Here is a 16,256-nt window from a genome sequence, read left to right on the forward strand (position 1 = left end):
AAATAACATTTTTCCATTACTTCCTTTTGCTAGTTAGTATATGAGAGCCTACATGAATGAATGCTGCCATCTAGTGAGAATTCAGCAAGGTCGGAAGCCAGCAAGGTCCACATACAAAGCCTGGCCCCCAAGAGCATGGCTAAGTATGGTCACTCCTTAATTTTTTTAACTGCTTCCACTTCTAGAACTGAATAATATGTGTATTTGGATTCTTACTATGCTCTAACATCTAACAAAAAAAGAAAAGAATATGTGATCCAATTTGAAAGTCCTGCAGTTTTGTAGTCTTTAGTTTCAACAGAAGAAACGAGGTGGAAAAAAAAGGAGATAGTTTTCAATGCCTCTAAAATTTACACTAAAAATTCACAACAGATACTTGGGATGACCATGAGTCCATCTCATGTAATGTCTTTGGTGAGCTTAGGAAATCCATGGCACAAAGCACCTACTTCATTCCCTTGTATGTACATGAGATACATTATTTTCATATTTCTGCAGGTACAGAGGTCTCTAGGCAGTGGAGAGCACTCATATTTAAAAATAAGAAAGCCTAGGATGTGACATTGCTTGCAGGAATGGACTGGTACAGGGGTTCCTGCAGTGCAGTACAAGGAAGACCTGGGGGAATGGTGGGTCAAAGAAACCCTTCAACACAAAGCTTGCTCTCCTCACTCCAGTTATACCAGGACCACCTGAATTACTGAGACACAGAGGGAGATTTGCCTACTATGGAACAGCATCCATCCCCTGCACAGGTCCTCACTTACCAGATGAGACCTGAAGGGAGGAGGCAGGCATTGGATTTGTCCCACTGTAAACATGTTTATGCTTGATTTTGAAGAAAGATACAGCACAGATTCAAATATAGTCAAGTTACAGACTTGAACGGCAGCATGAAAGGTTTTGAAGAAATTATTAGCCCATAGGACTAGGCTGCCACACTGAACAGGCTAAGGCTGATTTCCAGAGAGTTGAGATTATTCTCCTTCCTTTTATCAGTGCCTGCAATTGGGGAACCTAGACTTAGGCTTCACAAAAATATTGAGAGGAGAAGGAGGTCTCATTTTTGAGGTCTCATTGCTACTCTCCCTGATTTTAAGAAGGCTGTTATGTTGTATCCTTTCTACCAAGGACCAAGACTCTTCAAACTGTAAGGGAAGATGCTGACACCACTTCTGGTCCCCCATCTCAATCAGAGAAGACAAGTCAGAGATGTCTTCTTCCACCCCACTGAATGCTACACATGAACAGCAAGACCAACAGCACAATATGTACAGGAGAGACAGCAAGCACCTCTTTTATAATGCCATGAGCACTAATCACTTAACAGCTTACCTCCCATTTCCAAAGCAAAGAATCTAGTCCTTAGGGAACAAATCCAATCCTACTATTAATTGCAATGGGTGTGAACAGAATGGCCACATACTGAAACTTACAGTGATCACTTACAGAAAAGAGGAAAGTCTAATTCTAATTGCTAGCATGAACAGATAATACGGACATACTCTTCATTGCCTGCACTTAATTAAGGGTAACACCATAAGGGTGCCATTCATTAGAACAAAAACTACAAATTTCTGTACTTACTTGCAGGCATAATCTTGTAGATCAGAAACATAATTGCACACTCCACCATGAAGGCAATATGACTCGTACGAAGGAGGGCATCCTACAATATCACCTTGCACAGCGTGTGTAGAGTATTCATTGTTGACAACAGTTGGGGGAACAGTAGTTTCTGAAACAGAGGATTTCACAAGGACATCTCAAGCTTTTGGCCACATTGGCAATGTGATCTTACAAAAGAGTTCCAGAACTTCAAGGTACAAAAGTAGGTAAAAATATCTAATTTCAATTAATTACTTGTGTTTTAATTATTTGCTTATGTTGTTATCAAATTTAGACACACATAAATTAAGATCAAATTACTAAATATGCTTGATTTTAGATTTGCAATGAAAGAGCCACAGACTGAGTTCTGTCTATTTAGATGTGTGAGTCCAGCTCTGAGGAGAAACTGCATTAATTGTCTAGGTGCTTACACTCAAATGATTTTTGCTACTTACGCAGCTGTGGGGTATGGTAAATCTCTACCATGCATAAAGACCAGTCAGAGAGCTAGCTCACATACAGATAGCAACATAACTGGGGAAGTAGGGAACCCTATGGACCCAGTTCTCTAAAGGATTCTGTAGCCTGCTCTGAATAGCACACGCTGTCATCTACACAGCTATCCAAACTAGCTGGTTTTAAAAGTAGCACTAATACCTCTGCACAGCATGACCTACAGTGCAGACATACTCTTACAGAAAAGGAGTGTTTTCTTGCCTACATTGATGCTGTATCAAATCTATAGGTCAGAACAAAACAGATACATGGCAAAGAATTTCTGGCACTATGGCTTAGAAGAAACACACCTAATTGCTTTCATACTATTATGGGATCAGTTTTATGCTGCACACCATTTGTATTGCAACATGACCTTCAATGACATTTGTTTTTTAAAATTTCAGTGGAGGGAGAACTGCCTTGGCAAAGAGCCTCAGTGGAAAGGGATGAGTGAACCCCAGGTGTGTGTGCATTCTGCAAAGAAAATTGCATCTTGCTAAAATTGCTAAAAGAGTAAAACCAGTGTGTTAACACCTATGAAGACATGCAATCAGGTTGACAGATGAGGGACCTAGAAAGCATTACTTCCAAGTCATGCATCATTTAAAATCACCATTTTCTGAGTGACATCTGAAACTACTGAAAGCTTAAGTAACTGAAAAGATGTTCTATTTAAGAAAGCCATAATTTCCTTCTGTTTTTCTGCAGAAATAGATCTGTGAAAATCACACAGTGTCCCTCCATCATCAGATAACCACTTGATTTGGAGTAAAATTCACCCTGACCAGGGGGGATGACACAGAGTAATACAATGAGTCACTTAGCTCCACATTTTCCAAGAACTGAGGCACTGAAATGAGGGTCAGATAGTCACTAGCGTTGAACCTTCTGCAGCTCCCTTCAGCAAACAGGTAATCAGATTTTCTAAAGAGTTTCAGAGCCCTTTTGAAAAATTAGTGACAGGATCTGAAAGACAAGTTTTTTCTGAAGAATCAAGTGAGACTTAAATAATGTGCAGTTTCTGAGCTAGACTTCTGCAGTGGGAAGGAAGGCACAGAGCGTTTGAAAAATGACACAGACTGAAATTACCTCCAAAAATATTACTTCCAAGGAGCATTTACTTCTGCTTTTGATTGTAAAGGCCATTAGATAGATTGGTTGTTACATTCAGACACTGAACCTTAATGTAGATATTTTCAAACTAAACTCAGATCTAGTCTCCTTAGTCCACCTCAAAACAGCCTCCTAAAGCAATGCTAGATGCATCCACAATCTGGTCGGTACGTCACTGTACAGGGATATCTTGGTTTCCAAGTATAACGATTTATCCAAGAACACTGTTCTTAATGAAGGGCCACTTCATTTTATTTGCTCACTCCATTTACTCACTGCAACTGATGCCAGTTCCAGAAGCATGATCAGCACACGAGCAAGTGAAGTTTCCTTCTGTATTTGTGCAGGTCATGTTCTCTCCACAGGTGTGGGACCCCGTCTTGCACTCATCAATATCTGTCACCCAAACAGTCTGCAGTTAGAAGAATGAAATGACTCAGAGCATCAGTTAAAAGGACAGCAGAAGGGTTTGGGGGTGGGGAGCTGCCCCCTGTACTATCCACTTAGTTCAGCCTAAACAAAAAGTTTAGGCAGAAGGAAAAGGTCTAGAAACCTACAGATTTATTCAGTTTGTGTGAACACTTCAGTGCATGAGGATCTGAATTACTGTGAAGAGGCTCCCTGATTACAGGAGTTTCCAGGCTCAGAGCCAGTGTTAGGCTCATATATACCTCTCACCTCCATCCTACTGCATACCCTCACCCTGCCTCCACGCCTTCTCTAGCAAAACCCACGGCAGTAGCTCCTGCCAGGCTGGCACCTTCATGTTTCTAAGCGCCTAAGCATGCCCCTCAAAGGTGGGACCTTTGAATGGGTTCACATACCAGAGTTTGTCAGCCTCTGATTCATTTTATGAACTGTCAGCAGAATATATGTGCCAGATCTACTTTGAGGAATCACAGATCTACTACCCCAGTTTTTGTGAAATGATTGCTTAAACCACTGGGACTTTTTCTACAGTAAAATTAACATGATATGGCTCAAAACAGTATAGAAATGGAATGCAGGAATGCATTGTGAATGCAGGAAGGCATCTAAAATTGAAGTACGAAGGCACTTACCGGTTTCTGGGTTTCATAATACATTTCAAGTCATCAAACACAAAATAAGTTCCAGTTCTGTTTACATCATAATAATATTGTAGTTTTTATAAAATGCTATGAATCTTACTATTTTCTGGATTTCAAGACTTCAGGAAGATAATAGATTGTTTTTCAATAATAGTGGAAGGTAACACAATCCTTCTAGCTGTGCAACTATACCACAGACAGAAAGATTCCAGGGCTGCCTGAGGGCGTGCCTTCTATAGGGTGCTGGGAAAGAAAGAGGAGTTTGTCACTTCTGTGTGCACTTTCATCTCCACTTCCAAACATTCTCAAAGACATGACCTCTGTCTCTGACCATTGTAGGCAAAAGGCTTTCTTGAATCTTCGGCCTCTGATACTTTCCAAACCCTGCCAATAATAGTGATATTGTTCTTAATTTTTTAGCCATCCTAACCAGTGTTGAAGAACCAAAGTCCAGCAAAGATTGTATAAGAATTGGTTCAAATTTAATGGTTTTGAATTAGGTCATAAGGGAAAAAAGGAAAAAAGGAAAAAGAAAAGGACAGAAGAGAAGCCAAGACTCTCATACAGCTCTGAACAAACTGTGTGCTAATCAAATACTGGAGAGATAAGGCTTCCTGTTCATATTTACCGCTAAAATGGATTAAGAATTTAAGAGATGTAAAGGAATGAACTAGAGACCTGGCATTAGAGTTGGATGGGAAAATCAGTGGGTCTGATTATTAACAGGACTCTAAATGTACTCAAGTTGTCAGTGTCACACCTTGAGCCTCATGCCTATTAAACAGACCTGGAATTATTTGATGAGTATTATGACACACTCAATACCTGCTTTCGTTTATATTCATGGCAACGATTTCCAATAAAGCTCTACTGCTTCACCTCCACTTCCCTCCTCCCCTTCACTCTTCCTCTCTCTCTTTCTATAACTACTAAAAAGAGTGCAAACAATGAGAGAAGATATTCACTGACAACTACAGGCTTTGCATATTGATCAGTTGCTGAGGTTACCACACTTCAAACAGGGAGGAAAAAATCAAAAAGGCAGAAATGATAGATGTCAGCTGTCTGGAGAAGCCACTGTTAGTATCCATGCCCCTACCAAATTATTTAAAATGAACCAGAACAGCTCAGACGACAGCTTCACAGCTTGTTGGAAGGCTAGCCCAAATCATAAAATATGTCTCTTGCTCATTCATCCTGTCCCAGCCTTCCAGACACAGCACAGCCCTCACACATGCCCATACCATAGCAATGGACTCCATCCCCAGTGTAGCCCTCCAGGCATTTACAGACATAGCTCCCTTCTGTATTGATGCAGCCCGACACATTTCGATCACAGTGGTCCATATTTACAGCACACTCATCAACATCTGTGAGATAAAACAAGGAGATGGAACACATGGGTCATGAAACCATCAAGGAAATCAATTAAAAGAAACATCTACATCGTGAATCTCCCTCAGACTGTGCTGTCACTTGTCATTTATGCATCTGAAGCAAATCAAAAGAGAAGGACTTTGTGGTCTTTTTTGGTATGAAATTCGAGGGGGATGTTCTAAAGAACCTAAGAGAGTCAACTGGAGACCTAGAGGCTCCACAAATACCACTTTTTTAAAAAAAAATCTGTTTGAAAGAAATTCAAAACAGAGCCTTACATTAAAGAATCATAGAATCCTTCAGGATGGAAAAGACCTTTAAGATTATTGAGAAAGTTTGTTTTGTGAAAGAACAGATAAGCTTACAATTTTTTTCCCTTTCTACTGCAACATAAACTCCTCTAGTCTTCATGCTTAGCCATCAAATGTTATTTTTTTCTCTTTCTAACACCTTCCTGTCCTGCCCTTTATGAGAGGACAAAGTTCTTCCATTTATGTTGCATGCAAGTCCAAAAATTTAAAGACCACCCTAAGCAATGTGTTGCATGGTTGTTAGTCTCTAATGTTGGAAAGAAAAAAGAGCAGCACTTTTACATAAACATTACATCAGGAATACTAATTTTTTAAGAGATTCCTTAATACAAACTTCTAAATTATACGCCGTCTATCATGTCTATGGACTGAGCTTTTATAATTAGGCAATTTTTTAAAAAGAATACATGATACTTTTATTCCTATTATCCCCATTATGTCTTGTTAATATCATTAGGATTAACTCTCATGACTCAGGGGCAAATCAGGCATGTGACAATTAGCCATTTCAACTCACATGCTCTCTGCTCATCATCCCTTTCATACTATTGACCTTTCTGTCATGGCTCACACAGCAGAGCTGCCAATGTGAAAGAAGATAGATTTTCTTCCTCTCCCACAGTCGACAGTTTTCTGAAAGTTATATTAATGTCTTTTGTTACCATAGCATGAGTTCCCCTTCCTGGTAAATCCTTTCAAACACCGGCACACGGCACCATCTTCCAGCAAAACACACTCTGCATTGACGTAACATTCGAGTGCAGTGCAGTCATCTTGATCTATAGCATAGACAAAGCAAAAAAAACCCAATCCACTAGATGTATTTGGAAAGATCAAAAGAGGTACTGTGTATATATCAAAGAAAAAAAAAAACAAAAACACCCTCCCCCAACTAAACAAAAAAAACCTAAGAAAACCAGAACATACAGTCAAAGTTTGAAACTTAGCTCTCCAGGATTATTGATGACAAGCATTAGGGCTGTTCACTTTGTCTAGATGTTGTTGACATGTCATTTAGTATAAGGATTTCTGAATAATGTATTCAAAACCTAGAAAATTTAATGATCTAGTGTCATCAAACATAGGTAGAATTCAATGGTTTTATTTCAGCTTTGTTCAGAGGTACTTAATAGACTTGAAATGTCTAAGGGAGACACTTTCCAAGTGTTCCAAATTAGAATCTTTTTTCTCTACTCCAGGATAATATTATCAATTTTTTTTGACATAGCAAAGGAACATGGAGACAAACAAACAAAAAAAGCAAAGCAGTCCTACCTGGCATAACTGCATAGACCCAACTTCTTGTAAGAACGTTAAGAGCATGAATGCCACCAGTCTTGACATTGTTTTTCTTAATTTGAGGTCTATGATTTCTTTCTGTTCTATAAACCTGTTCAGAGCCTCACAGTAAATATAAGGAAGACAATCATCAGACTCTACCTGATACCATGATTTCAGCCATCAAAAAAATTATTTTCTGCTTTTGCCCACTGTCCATATCCCTAAAAATCCCATTGCTCTGTGTGCTCTGGAGCACGATCTCTGGTGGTGGCATTGGCACTACATCCTTGTGCACAGAGACACTTCCTGAAAAAGACAAGAAAAAAGTGACACAGACTATTTAAATCTACTGAATTAACCTTCTGATTTTCTATCCCTTGTCTACTTTCCAATAATCATGGTGGTTTCCTTTTAAAATAAACATCAGTACCCTCCCAGACTAGCCTGTTTCTGACCTCAGGTCATTCCTAAAACCACTCACTGGTGGGTTTCCTCAAATACAAAAGAGGAGGAATGTGACATATTGCTCACAATAGTTGTCAGCACTGCACACTTCTCTTTCACTGCTAAAATGCCAAGGGAAAAAATTACTGTGGTCAGACTTGTCCCAGGACAACACACCATCATTCCTTATGTTAGAGCAAGGAGAATTTTTTCAATGCTATCTGTCAGGATCCTCAAAGGTTTGAGGAGGGTCTTTTTTGGAACTGGAAGATTGTACCTTCTGTTGAGTTGGAAGAATCCAGAGCATGACAGGTTTTTCCATCTTGAGTTTTCCCAAATCCTGGATGGCACTTGCAATGTACAATTCCAAAATTGTTTTCACAGATCTGATCACAGCCTCCATTCTGATAAAGGCAAGGATTTGCCCCTAATGCAGAAAAACAGGAAACTTAACAAGCTATTTCTTTAGTCAACATCTTCATGTAGGTGTGCAAAGTTGAGAAAAGGAATAAGGACTGACAAAAACTAGAACACTTCTTTAAATTCTTTATTTAACAACAGATCCATATAGTAGAGCGTAGATATTATCACTTAGTCTCGGGCAGGAAATCAGATTCGCATATTCTGTATCTAATATATGTACCACATTTGTAATTATTTTATTCACTTTATTATTTTTCCTTTAATATTTAGAGTCCTAACATTCCCTGAAAGAACATTACAAGAGCATAGGGAACCTGTGATTACCTTCTCTCAATCCTAGTCTACTAAATTACTTTTTTCTCTTACAGGGGAATTGTTCCAAAGAGAAAATCAAATTATTTGATCCAAAACTAATGGATATTACAAAATCTTTCTCCATGTCATTTGTTATTATTTGTGTGTGTGAGGAGTGCTAATAAACTAGGATAAATAGGAATTTAAAGACTGCAGCCTCGTGGCAATTGACCAGCATCTATTCCTGGGCATGAACATAAACTTACAAAAACTGTCAGCATTCCTGGGACACATGCCCAGATGATGCTTTCAATAAATACCAGTCTGACTATGTAAGGTTTTTAAAAGAGATGATTTCTGAGAAGATAATCATCTCCCCAAGGACATCTATTCTACCGACATCAGTGAACAAGAAGAGGCTGGAAGGGAATGACTGCTTAGTTTTTGCAGTATACCTGGTTTCGCCAAAGGATGCACTACAACCATTGATGAGGGTCTCAGCATGCTGCCTCGAAGACGTACCCTGTTTTGGCCGGTCTTCTTATCCACCCTCATTAGTGATGGCCTAGCCCAGTCAGAAAACCAAAGGTGGTCCTCAAACACCGCTACAGCAAAAGGGTGGCCTACAAAGACATTAGATTTATCATTTCCACATCTGCAGAACATACACAAGAAACCATGAAAACAAAAGCAGTCTTCATACAGGTCAACTTCTAACACTGGGCATAGCCATAGCCAGTTCTTCACTTTCTTTGCTCATGGGCAGGGATAAGTGTCTGTGAACGATGGACCATGGGTACATGTTACTTATGCTCTTAGTGAAGGAGGTTATGACAATTGCCTGGCTCAGTACAGTCTGTATACTTCAGGTGATCTCCAAAAAGATGAAGTTCACAAAATCCTTCTACCTCAGACACCATTACTTCTTGAGGCAGCATTGGGACCAGCCTTTCAGAATTGAAGTGACTCCCTCCTCTGCCAGTAAGTGGCCCAGCACAGAGCTGCTGAGGTACACAGCTCCTTTTTCAGTCTTCACACAACAAGGAAGAGAGGAACTCATGTCATCTGTCATCTTGCATAAGTGTACTGATACAGAACAGCCTGGGAGTTACAGACACTGTATCCACAGATCCACAGTAGGACCCCAAACCCAGTGTCTCTTTTGGTCTCTGAAAGTGCCAAAAGTACACACAAGTGCAATACAGTGGGCCACATGTGCATGTAGCCAGCTAACTAACAGAAACAGCTAACACAAACTACAGGAGGCAATGGATCATCTGGGTAGCTTCCTCTTTTTTCGCTGATGACAACAGTAGGCTAGACAACAGCTTCAACCAGGCATCTAACACTTACATGACTAGCAGTAGGTGTGAGAAATTCCACCCCAAGTTCAGAGTACAGGAACTTTTCCTTGGTAGCACATTATCTGTACTAGGAAAATTCAGATCCCCAGAGATAAGCACAGCAATTCAGGATCCAAAGGACACTTTCATATATAAGGGCAGACATAAAGATCTTCACAAAATGGTTCTGACTCTTTTTAATATCTCTCTCATGATAGAAAATTGTCATTAGTCCATATAGGACTAAACATTCTTTCTGTACACTTAGAAATCTCCTGATTTCAAATTAGACTTTGGGAAAACTTTTTGCAATGGAATGTAAGAACACATACTATTCTTCCATGTATGTCCACTAGGTTTCAGAGTGGGTGCTTCATGGTTTAAGCAGGTTTGCTTGGTGCTGGTCCTTCCTCACAGCCTGCATGTGTGCAACATTGTACTGCTGCAGTCTGAGCCTCTCTGAAAGGTATGTTTTGTAGGCACCTGATTTTTATGATCTGTGTTTTTGCTTTTTGATGTAGACCTCAACTGGATGATGTTTAATTTCAGTAATGAAATTGGGATCCCAAAATGTATTAGTTTAAAAAAAAATAAAAAAAAAAAAAAATCAAAGCTAAGCAAACAGGCAAACAAAACAACAGATAAATTAGAACCTTGGAGAAGGAGTATGTGTTGGTATATCTTAAATACATCTTGCAAATAAAGTGAAAAAACCCACTCCTATATGAAAAAAATTCTAAGACACTGTTTAAGTGTTCTTATGTGTTAAGTTGAAGAGCATACTGTTGGCACTTCACTACCTCCACTGAGCCATGCTTAATCACCAGCCTTGGTTCTTAGCTTTTCTTTCCATTAAATTTGAGCAACTAGCCCAAGATCTAGATGCTGTCCCCACCCAAATATTTGCTCCTAGTTTTAGGATCTATAGCTTGCACTATCCACAAACAGCACTGTGCTTTGATCAGCAATTCCTTAACCTCTTAATTTACAAATACATTAAAGGTTAAAATTAGGAAGGTAGTGTCAATCGATGGAGATAGCAAGAACAAAAAAAAATTAATAATCTCATGAACCTTTCCCAGAGCAGTGCAAACCTAAATGGTTGCATAAACAAAAGGAGTGGTTGTGTTGTTTGTTGCCTTGGGCAGGTGCTAACGGGCTGTTTTACTTACAGCTGAAAACGGCGTTAGCAGAAGAGCAGAAGTAATTTACCTATTTTGCATGCGGCAGTGCTGAATGAGCTCTCAGTACCGGAGCACTAGAGGGAGCTGGTGTAATAAAAATTCATGTTACAGCAGAACGCCTATGAAGAGGTGCCACCTTCCCATCCTCCAGTGTACAGCTGTCCAAGAAAAAAAGCTGAATTCTGGTCCCACTAAAAGCATTAGCAAAACATCAGGATATCAAGTCTCTCTGCTTCTCTAAATTCATACCCCTATAGGCCTTCGATTCTTTCACTTCTTTGCATACAGTGTTGATGTCCTTTTCTCCCACCTCCAAACTGCCGTAACACTGCTCCAGGCCTATCTCTTTTCTCATAGCCCATGTTTCTACAGTGCTCCTAGCTTTCCTTCTCTGTTTTCTCCCTGTAAGACATTGTCCCATTCCTTGTGGAGGAACAAAGTGAAACTTTGTTCAGGTTTCAAAGTCCTTTGCAGATCAGTTGCAAGGTGGAGTGCACAGCAGAATATGCGCAGCAGAGGAAAGAGAGGAAGGCTGGAAAGTCACTCTGCTGAGGCCCTTTGATGTCTTCTGAACTGGAGAACAATGATTCCTCCAAGACCTCACTCTGCTCAAGCCATAACAACTACCAGCAAAGTGTATAAATTATTTTTCATTTGATTTCTAATGTGTTTAGAATCATTCCAGTGTTCAATATTGCAGATGCAGGTTTGCTGCTCTAGAACCTTAACAATAAAGATTAACTGTCTTTCAGTTTATGTCAAAATAACTCACTGATATCATAAACACAGCAAAACCTGAATTAAACTAAGCAGCCATGCATGAAACAAGCAAACCACATTTTTAACTTTTTTCCTTATTTTCATTTTTCTGTGAAGGCAGAGAAGTCCTCTGTGCAATGCAAAGCAACTGATTAGTAAAAGCAGAGAGTGTTAGAAAGACATACTTTTGCTAAACTGGATAAAGGTCAGCTGGGTAACAGAATAAAGAATGAAAGTGAGGCCATTAACCTCAACACAGAGTTGTATGGGATCTACAGCACAGTTGCTGGCCAGTAATTCGCATGCACATGTGCAGGTACACACACAGATTGACAAGCAGCAGCAGGTAATTATCAATGCCAAAACCTCACCTACATCATTCTGTGCAAGAATTTGACAACCAGAACCATCCAGATTTGCGCTCTCAACCACTGACTGCTTAGCATCACACCAGTACACTTTGTCTGCTAAGTAGTCAAGAGCTATTCCACTGGGCCACACCAGACCAGTGCTGGCTATAACCCGACGATCGATGCCTTCTAATGAAGAGCTGTCAATCCTGGGATTGACCCCCATGTCAGTCCAGAATAATCTCCTTTGGAAAACAAAATGAATACGGGAAGTCAGTAAGCAAATGTTTGTCCTCCTCTCCATGGAGTTCTTTCAAAGTAGAAAGGTCAGATCAGAGCAATACAGCCCCAAGTCACAGGAGAAAAAGTGCACACTTCAAGCAAACATATTGGCTTCTGGTCTTTTCACACTTGCCATAAGACTCCAGGTGATTACACTGGGACTTATGCAGAATCCTCTATTCACTGGCACAAAACCTTTGAAAAATAACTCCTGCCTATGCTAATTGCCAGATCTTTATATCTGCTTTTTGATTTTCCACATGACAGCTGATAGTGGTTTAGCAAACCCAGACAATACAAGACAATGCATTAGCCAGCACCTTGTCTAAAAAATGGCGTAATAATATACAAGTGGAACCAAAATTACCCACTACCCATGGAAAACAAGCAAGAGTACACAGGTTATTTTGGTTTTAAAAAATAAGCCAGTATATTTTCTTCTTTTAATAAAATCATGATTTTCAGGATCTCCCTCTAAAGTCCTATGTGTTACTCACTGTTTTTCAACAAACAGTGCTAGATGGCAACTTAAAAACGAGGATACCAAAATCACAAATTACTTCTGAAGTTTGAGCTCTAGTCTTCCCAGTCATAAGTTGCCTCTGTCAGGTTTACTGAAATAACCCACAGATTCATTTAGCTTTATTTACTGAAGTAGTTTTGCTGAAGCCACTGTAGGGATCAGTATTTTCAATAGTCTTAATTGTGTTTCAGATCTCTCTTCAATATTTACAACTATGGACATTGCCATAATGTCTGTTCATCCTTTTGCCATTAACTTTCTAAAAATGAAGATTTTAGTGATGTTTTCTCTTTCCTTTCCCCTTGTACCCTTTGCATCTACCAATAATTCTAATAAACAATCCTCCAGAAGCTACTCATTCTACAAAGTTTTCCTGCAAAATGTCTTTATCATATTCAACCTCTATCGAAAAATTCTTTCAGGTCTTTTATGCCTAAAGGGAAACTAACAAAACACCCTCCCCAACTTTGCTTCATTCCTTGATTCATGGGTACTTAGTTATAGCAGGATATGAACATCAAAAAAATAATTTAAAAAATCAACAGATTTAAAATGCTCCTACTACAGACATATTGACTGAAATCCATGGACTTTGCCATTGATTAAGATGGATAGAATTGCATCAAGAGTTTAAACACCCAAATCTCCTGTGATCATCTCGACACTAGTTAAGAAGCTGTAAGGTGCATTTAAATCAACAAATCTCCACAATAGTAGATTAGGTTTAGTTTCCTAAGAAACTGAACCATGGTCAAAAAACTACTTTGTAAATACTATTGGTTAAAAGTGACTACCTTCTTTACACTAATAGATATGGAACCATCGAAGTTTGTATTGTGGTGCTTACAAACTGCCAGAGTGACTTTAGTTGCTCATGCAGCTTTAGCTTAAACTGCATACAATATCATTAATACTTCTGGTATTTTCTTTTAAATCTGTATAAGAAATGAACATGTCTCAACTCAAAAGAGAAATCAAGCAATGAAACAATGCAGTTCACACAGCTCTGCAATGCAATGACTAACCTACCAGGAGACTAATGCACATTTTGACTCTCAAAAGGGCAAGGCTGGCATGGTCATTTTTAAAAACCCTCCCTAAGTATTTCATGATTAACTGCATTTTTCACTCCTTACTTAGCAAATGGGTGAATGGCAATCCCTCGGGGCTGGGAGATATCCTCCCAGATGATCATTTTTCTTTGCATTCCATTCAGATTGCTCCTTTCGATGCACGCCTTCCTGCAATACACAGGGCACAGTTAAGTCCTCTCTGCTATCTTTTTAATTACCTTCTCGGGTAGAATGTACTAAGATTTTACATCAATTTAGTTTAGCTGTAATAAATAAATTTACAATGACAGAAAATAATCCCGCTGGTGTGGGGAGTCCAGTTGTTTTATCAACCAGTAATTCAAGTTACAGCCTCATTATTTGGTCCAAGGCATGATGATAAAATACCTGCTGCTCTGCAGAAGACATTAAGTTCTCCTTCTCTGGGCAAATAATGAGTTGGAAGTATGATCACTAACAGATAAATGTTAGCTCTAAAGGGATTCAGGAGGAAAACCAGCTCCTAACCAAATGCCATTATCAAATGTATAAAGAATTTTTCTAAATAGTACTTTTGTGCAGCATTTTTCATCCAGAAATCCCCAATCATTTTACATCTATTTTTCAGGAAAGAAAGAGAATAAAGTTCTTAAGATCACTCATAAAACATGTGGCCAAGTCAAGTATAGAATCTAGTTTGCCAGTCTTCAAATTCAGCCTTTTTCCAGAAAACTAATTTTATTGCTGCAATCTTCACTTTGCCAAACAAATACCAGCCTCTGCCTGAAAGCCTACAGCCTTCCGTGCCTATCTAAAACTTCAAAGAAAGGCCACACAGAGATGGAAGGAGAAATATATTCCTTCAAATATGCAATACAAACAGATAAATGCAGTGATTGAAAAGAAAGCCAATTCCATTTCTCAGATTACCCCTGGACTGTTGTCCTACAGAGACAAACACCATAATTTTCTGTTTCACAAGAAACATTGGCATATTTCTACAGGAACACGATCACGTAGACAAGATTGCACCTATTAGCAAGGAAATGGACTAGCAGCATATTTATAAGGGAGAAGGAGGGTGATCTGAACATTCAGAATTACTTTCTATTGAGTAATGAATTATGGATCATACTGAAACATCATGACCACTCTTCAAGGAGTCTTCATTGTGTGTTTTGATCTGGCATTGCCTTTTCAGCAAAGGTCAGTTTTGTTTCTCTCAGCATGTAATTTTAGGTATCAGCTGAAATTAAAGTCATATTGTCATTCCTCTTTTAGCAGAGATAATTGACAAAGACCCTCCAATAGTTTAAAGGGGCTGCCAACAACACTGACTTCTGCCCAAGACATACTCGATACAGTAATATTCTTTTTTTATATGTATATGTAAAGACATACCTATATGTGCACACACACACACAGAGTGTGTGTATATAAATGAGTGTAAAGATATATTCACATGCACATGCGCACATGCGTATATGTATATATGTGGTACATGCTTTAGATTCCTTGCAACTGAGTCCAAACCCTTGCTTCTTGGAAAGACAAAGATAAAAATACAATAACAGACTCAAAGGGAACTTCCAGCATCTCAGTTTTGAAGAACCTTCCAACTGTATATACTTGAGATTAAAACTAACCAATCAGAATGTGAAGCACTACTGAATTAGAGTGATATCTCAGCTATTTCTGTATCACCAGTCATTTATTCCAAATATTTTATGGCATGCTTCAACATAAATTCACTGTGGAGCATGTACCCTCTGTCTGTCCAATACAATTTACGGTTAATCCAGTCCACAGCGAGGCCTTCGGGTGTATCTATAGCTTCATGAACAACTTTTTCACGATTTGAGCCATCCAGATTAGCTCGTTCTATCCATTTCAAGGCAGTGTGAGCAAAGTAAATCTGTAAATAAATAACAGGTGAGGTGTTATTAGTTCCCATCTCACTTTCTACTCTACTCCCCTTGTCTAATAGTCGCACTTCTAAACCAACTTTTTCATCTTGAAAGTTTCCTAAACTGCTTATTTACAAAAAGCTGCACAGGTAACCTGTGATCCCTGACCAAATAAAAAGGCACTTGTCCTTCAACCAAGATGACTTCTACAGGCAGCTTGTGCTTAGCTGTAAATCCTAGTTGCCCTATATACAGCTCTCTGAATATCCTGTGGTTTTGTTTCAGCAAGCAGCTCCTTCACATGAAGCACAGCTAAGGAAGCAAAAAGAAATGTTATTTCACTGGCTGCTCATATTGAAAAGGGAGAAGCAGAGAGAAGATAGTAGCAGTCTATGTGTGTCAAGGAGCTGGGAAGGGGAAAAGGAGTTAGTTAT

At 39.1% G+C, this 16,256-nt stretch overlaps 1 protein-coding gene across 2 annotated transcripts in view; it reads right to left on the reverse strand.

The window, feature by feature from the left end:
- The window catches only part of EGF (epidermal growth factor), a 57,922-nt gene that overhangs the window by 11,457 nt on the left and 30,209 nt on the right, over positions 1–16,256 (reverse strand). For both annotated transcript variants that reach the window (XM_018072255.2, XM_018072260.2), the window contains exons 12-21: positions 15,682–15,830; positions 14,000–14,104; positions 12,080–12,303; positions 8,878–9,045; positions 7,983–8,132; positions 7,421–7,567; positions 6,643–6,759; positions 5,537–5,662; positions 3,499–3,618; positions 1,588–1,738 (exon numbers count right to left, since the gene is read on the reverse strand). In XM_018072255.2, coding sequence (XP_017927744.2) covers positions 1,588–1,738; positions 3,499–3,618; positions 5,537–5,662; positions 6,643–6,759; positions 7,421–7,567; positions 7,983–8,132; positions 8,878–9,045; positions 12,080–12,303; positions 14,000–14,104; positions 15,682–15,830 — 1,457 coding nt within the window. The remainder of the gene's footprint in view (positions 1–1,587; positions 1,739–3,498; positions 3,619–5,536; positions 5,663–6,642; positions 6,760–7,420; positions 7,568–7,982; positions 8,133–8,877; positions 9,046–12,079; positions 12,304–13,999; positions 14,105–15,681; positions 15,831–16,256) is intronic.

The sequence above is a fragment of the Manacus vitellinus genome, unplaced genomic scaffold (assembly GCF_001715985.3).
Source record: "Manacus vitellinus isolate BGI_N305 unplaced genomic scaffold, ASM171598v3 scaffold_0_pilon, whole genome shotgun sequence".
Lineage (NCBI taxonomy): Eukaryota > Metazoa > Chordata > Aves > Passeriformes > Pipridae > Manacus > Manacus vitellinus.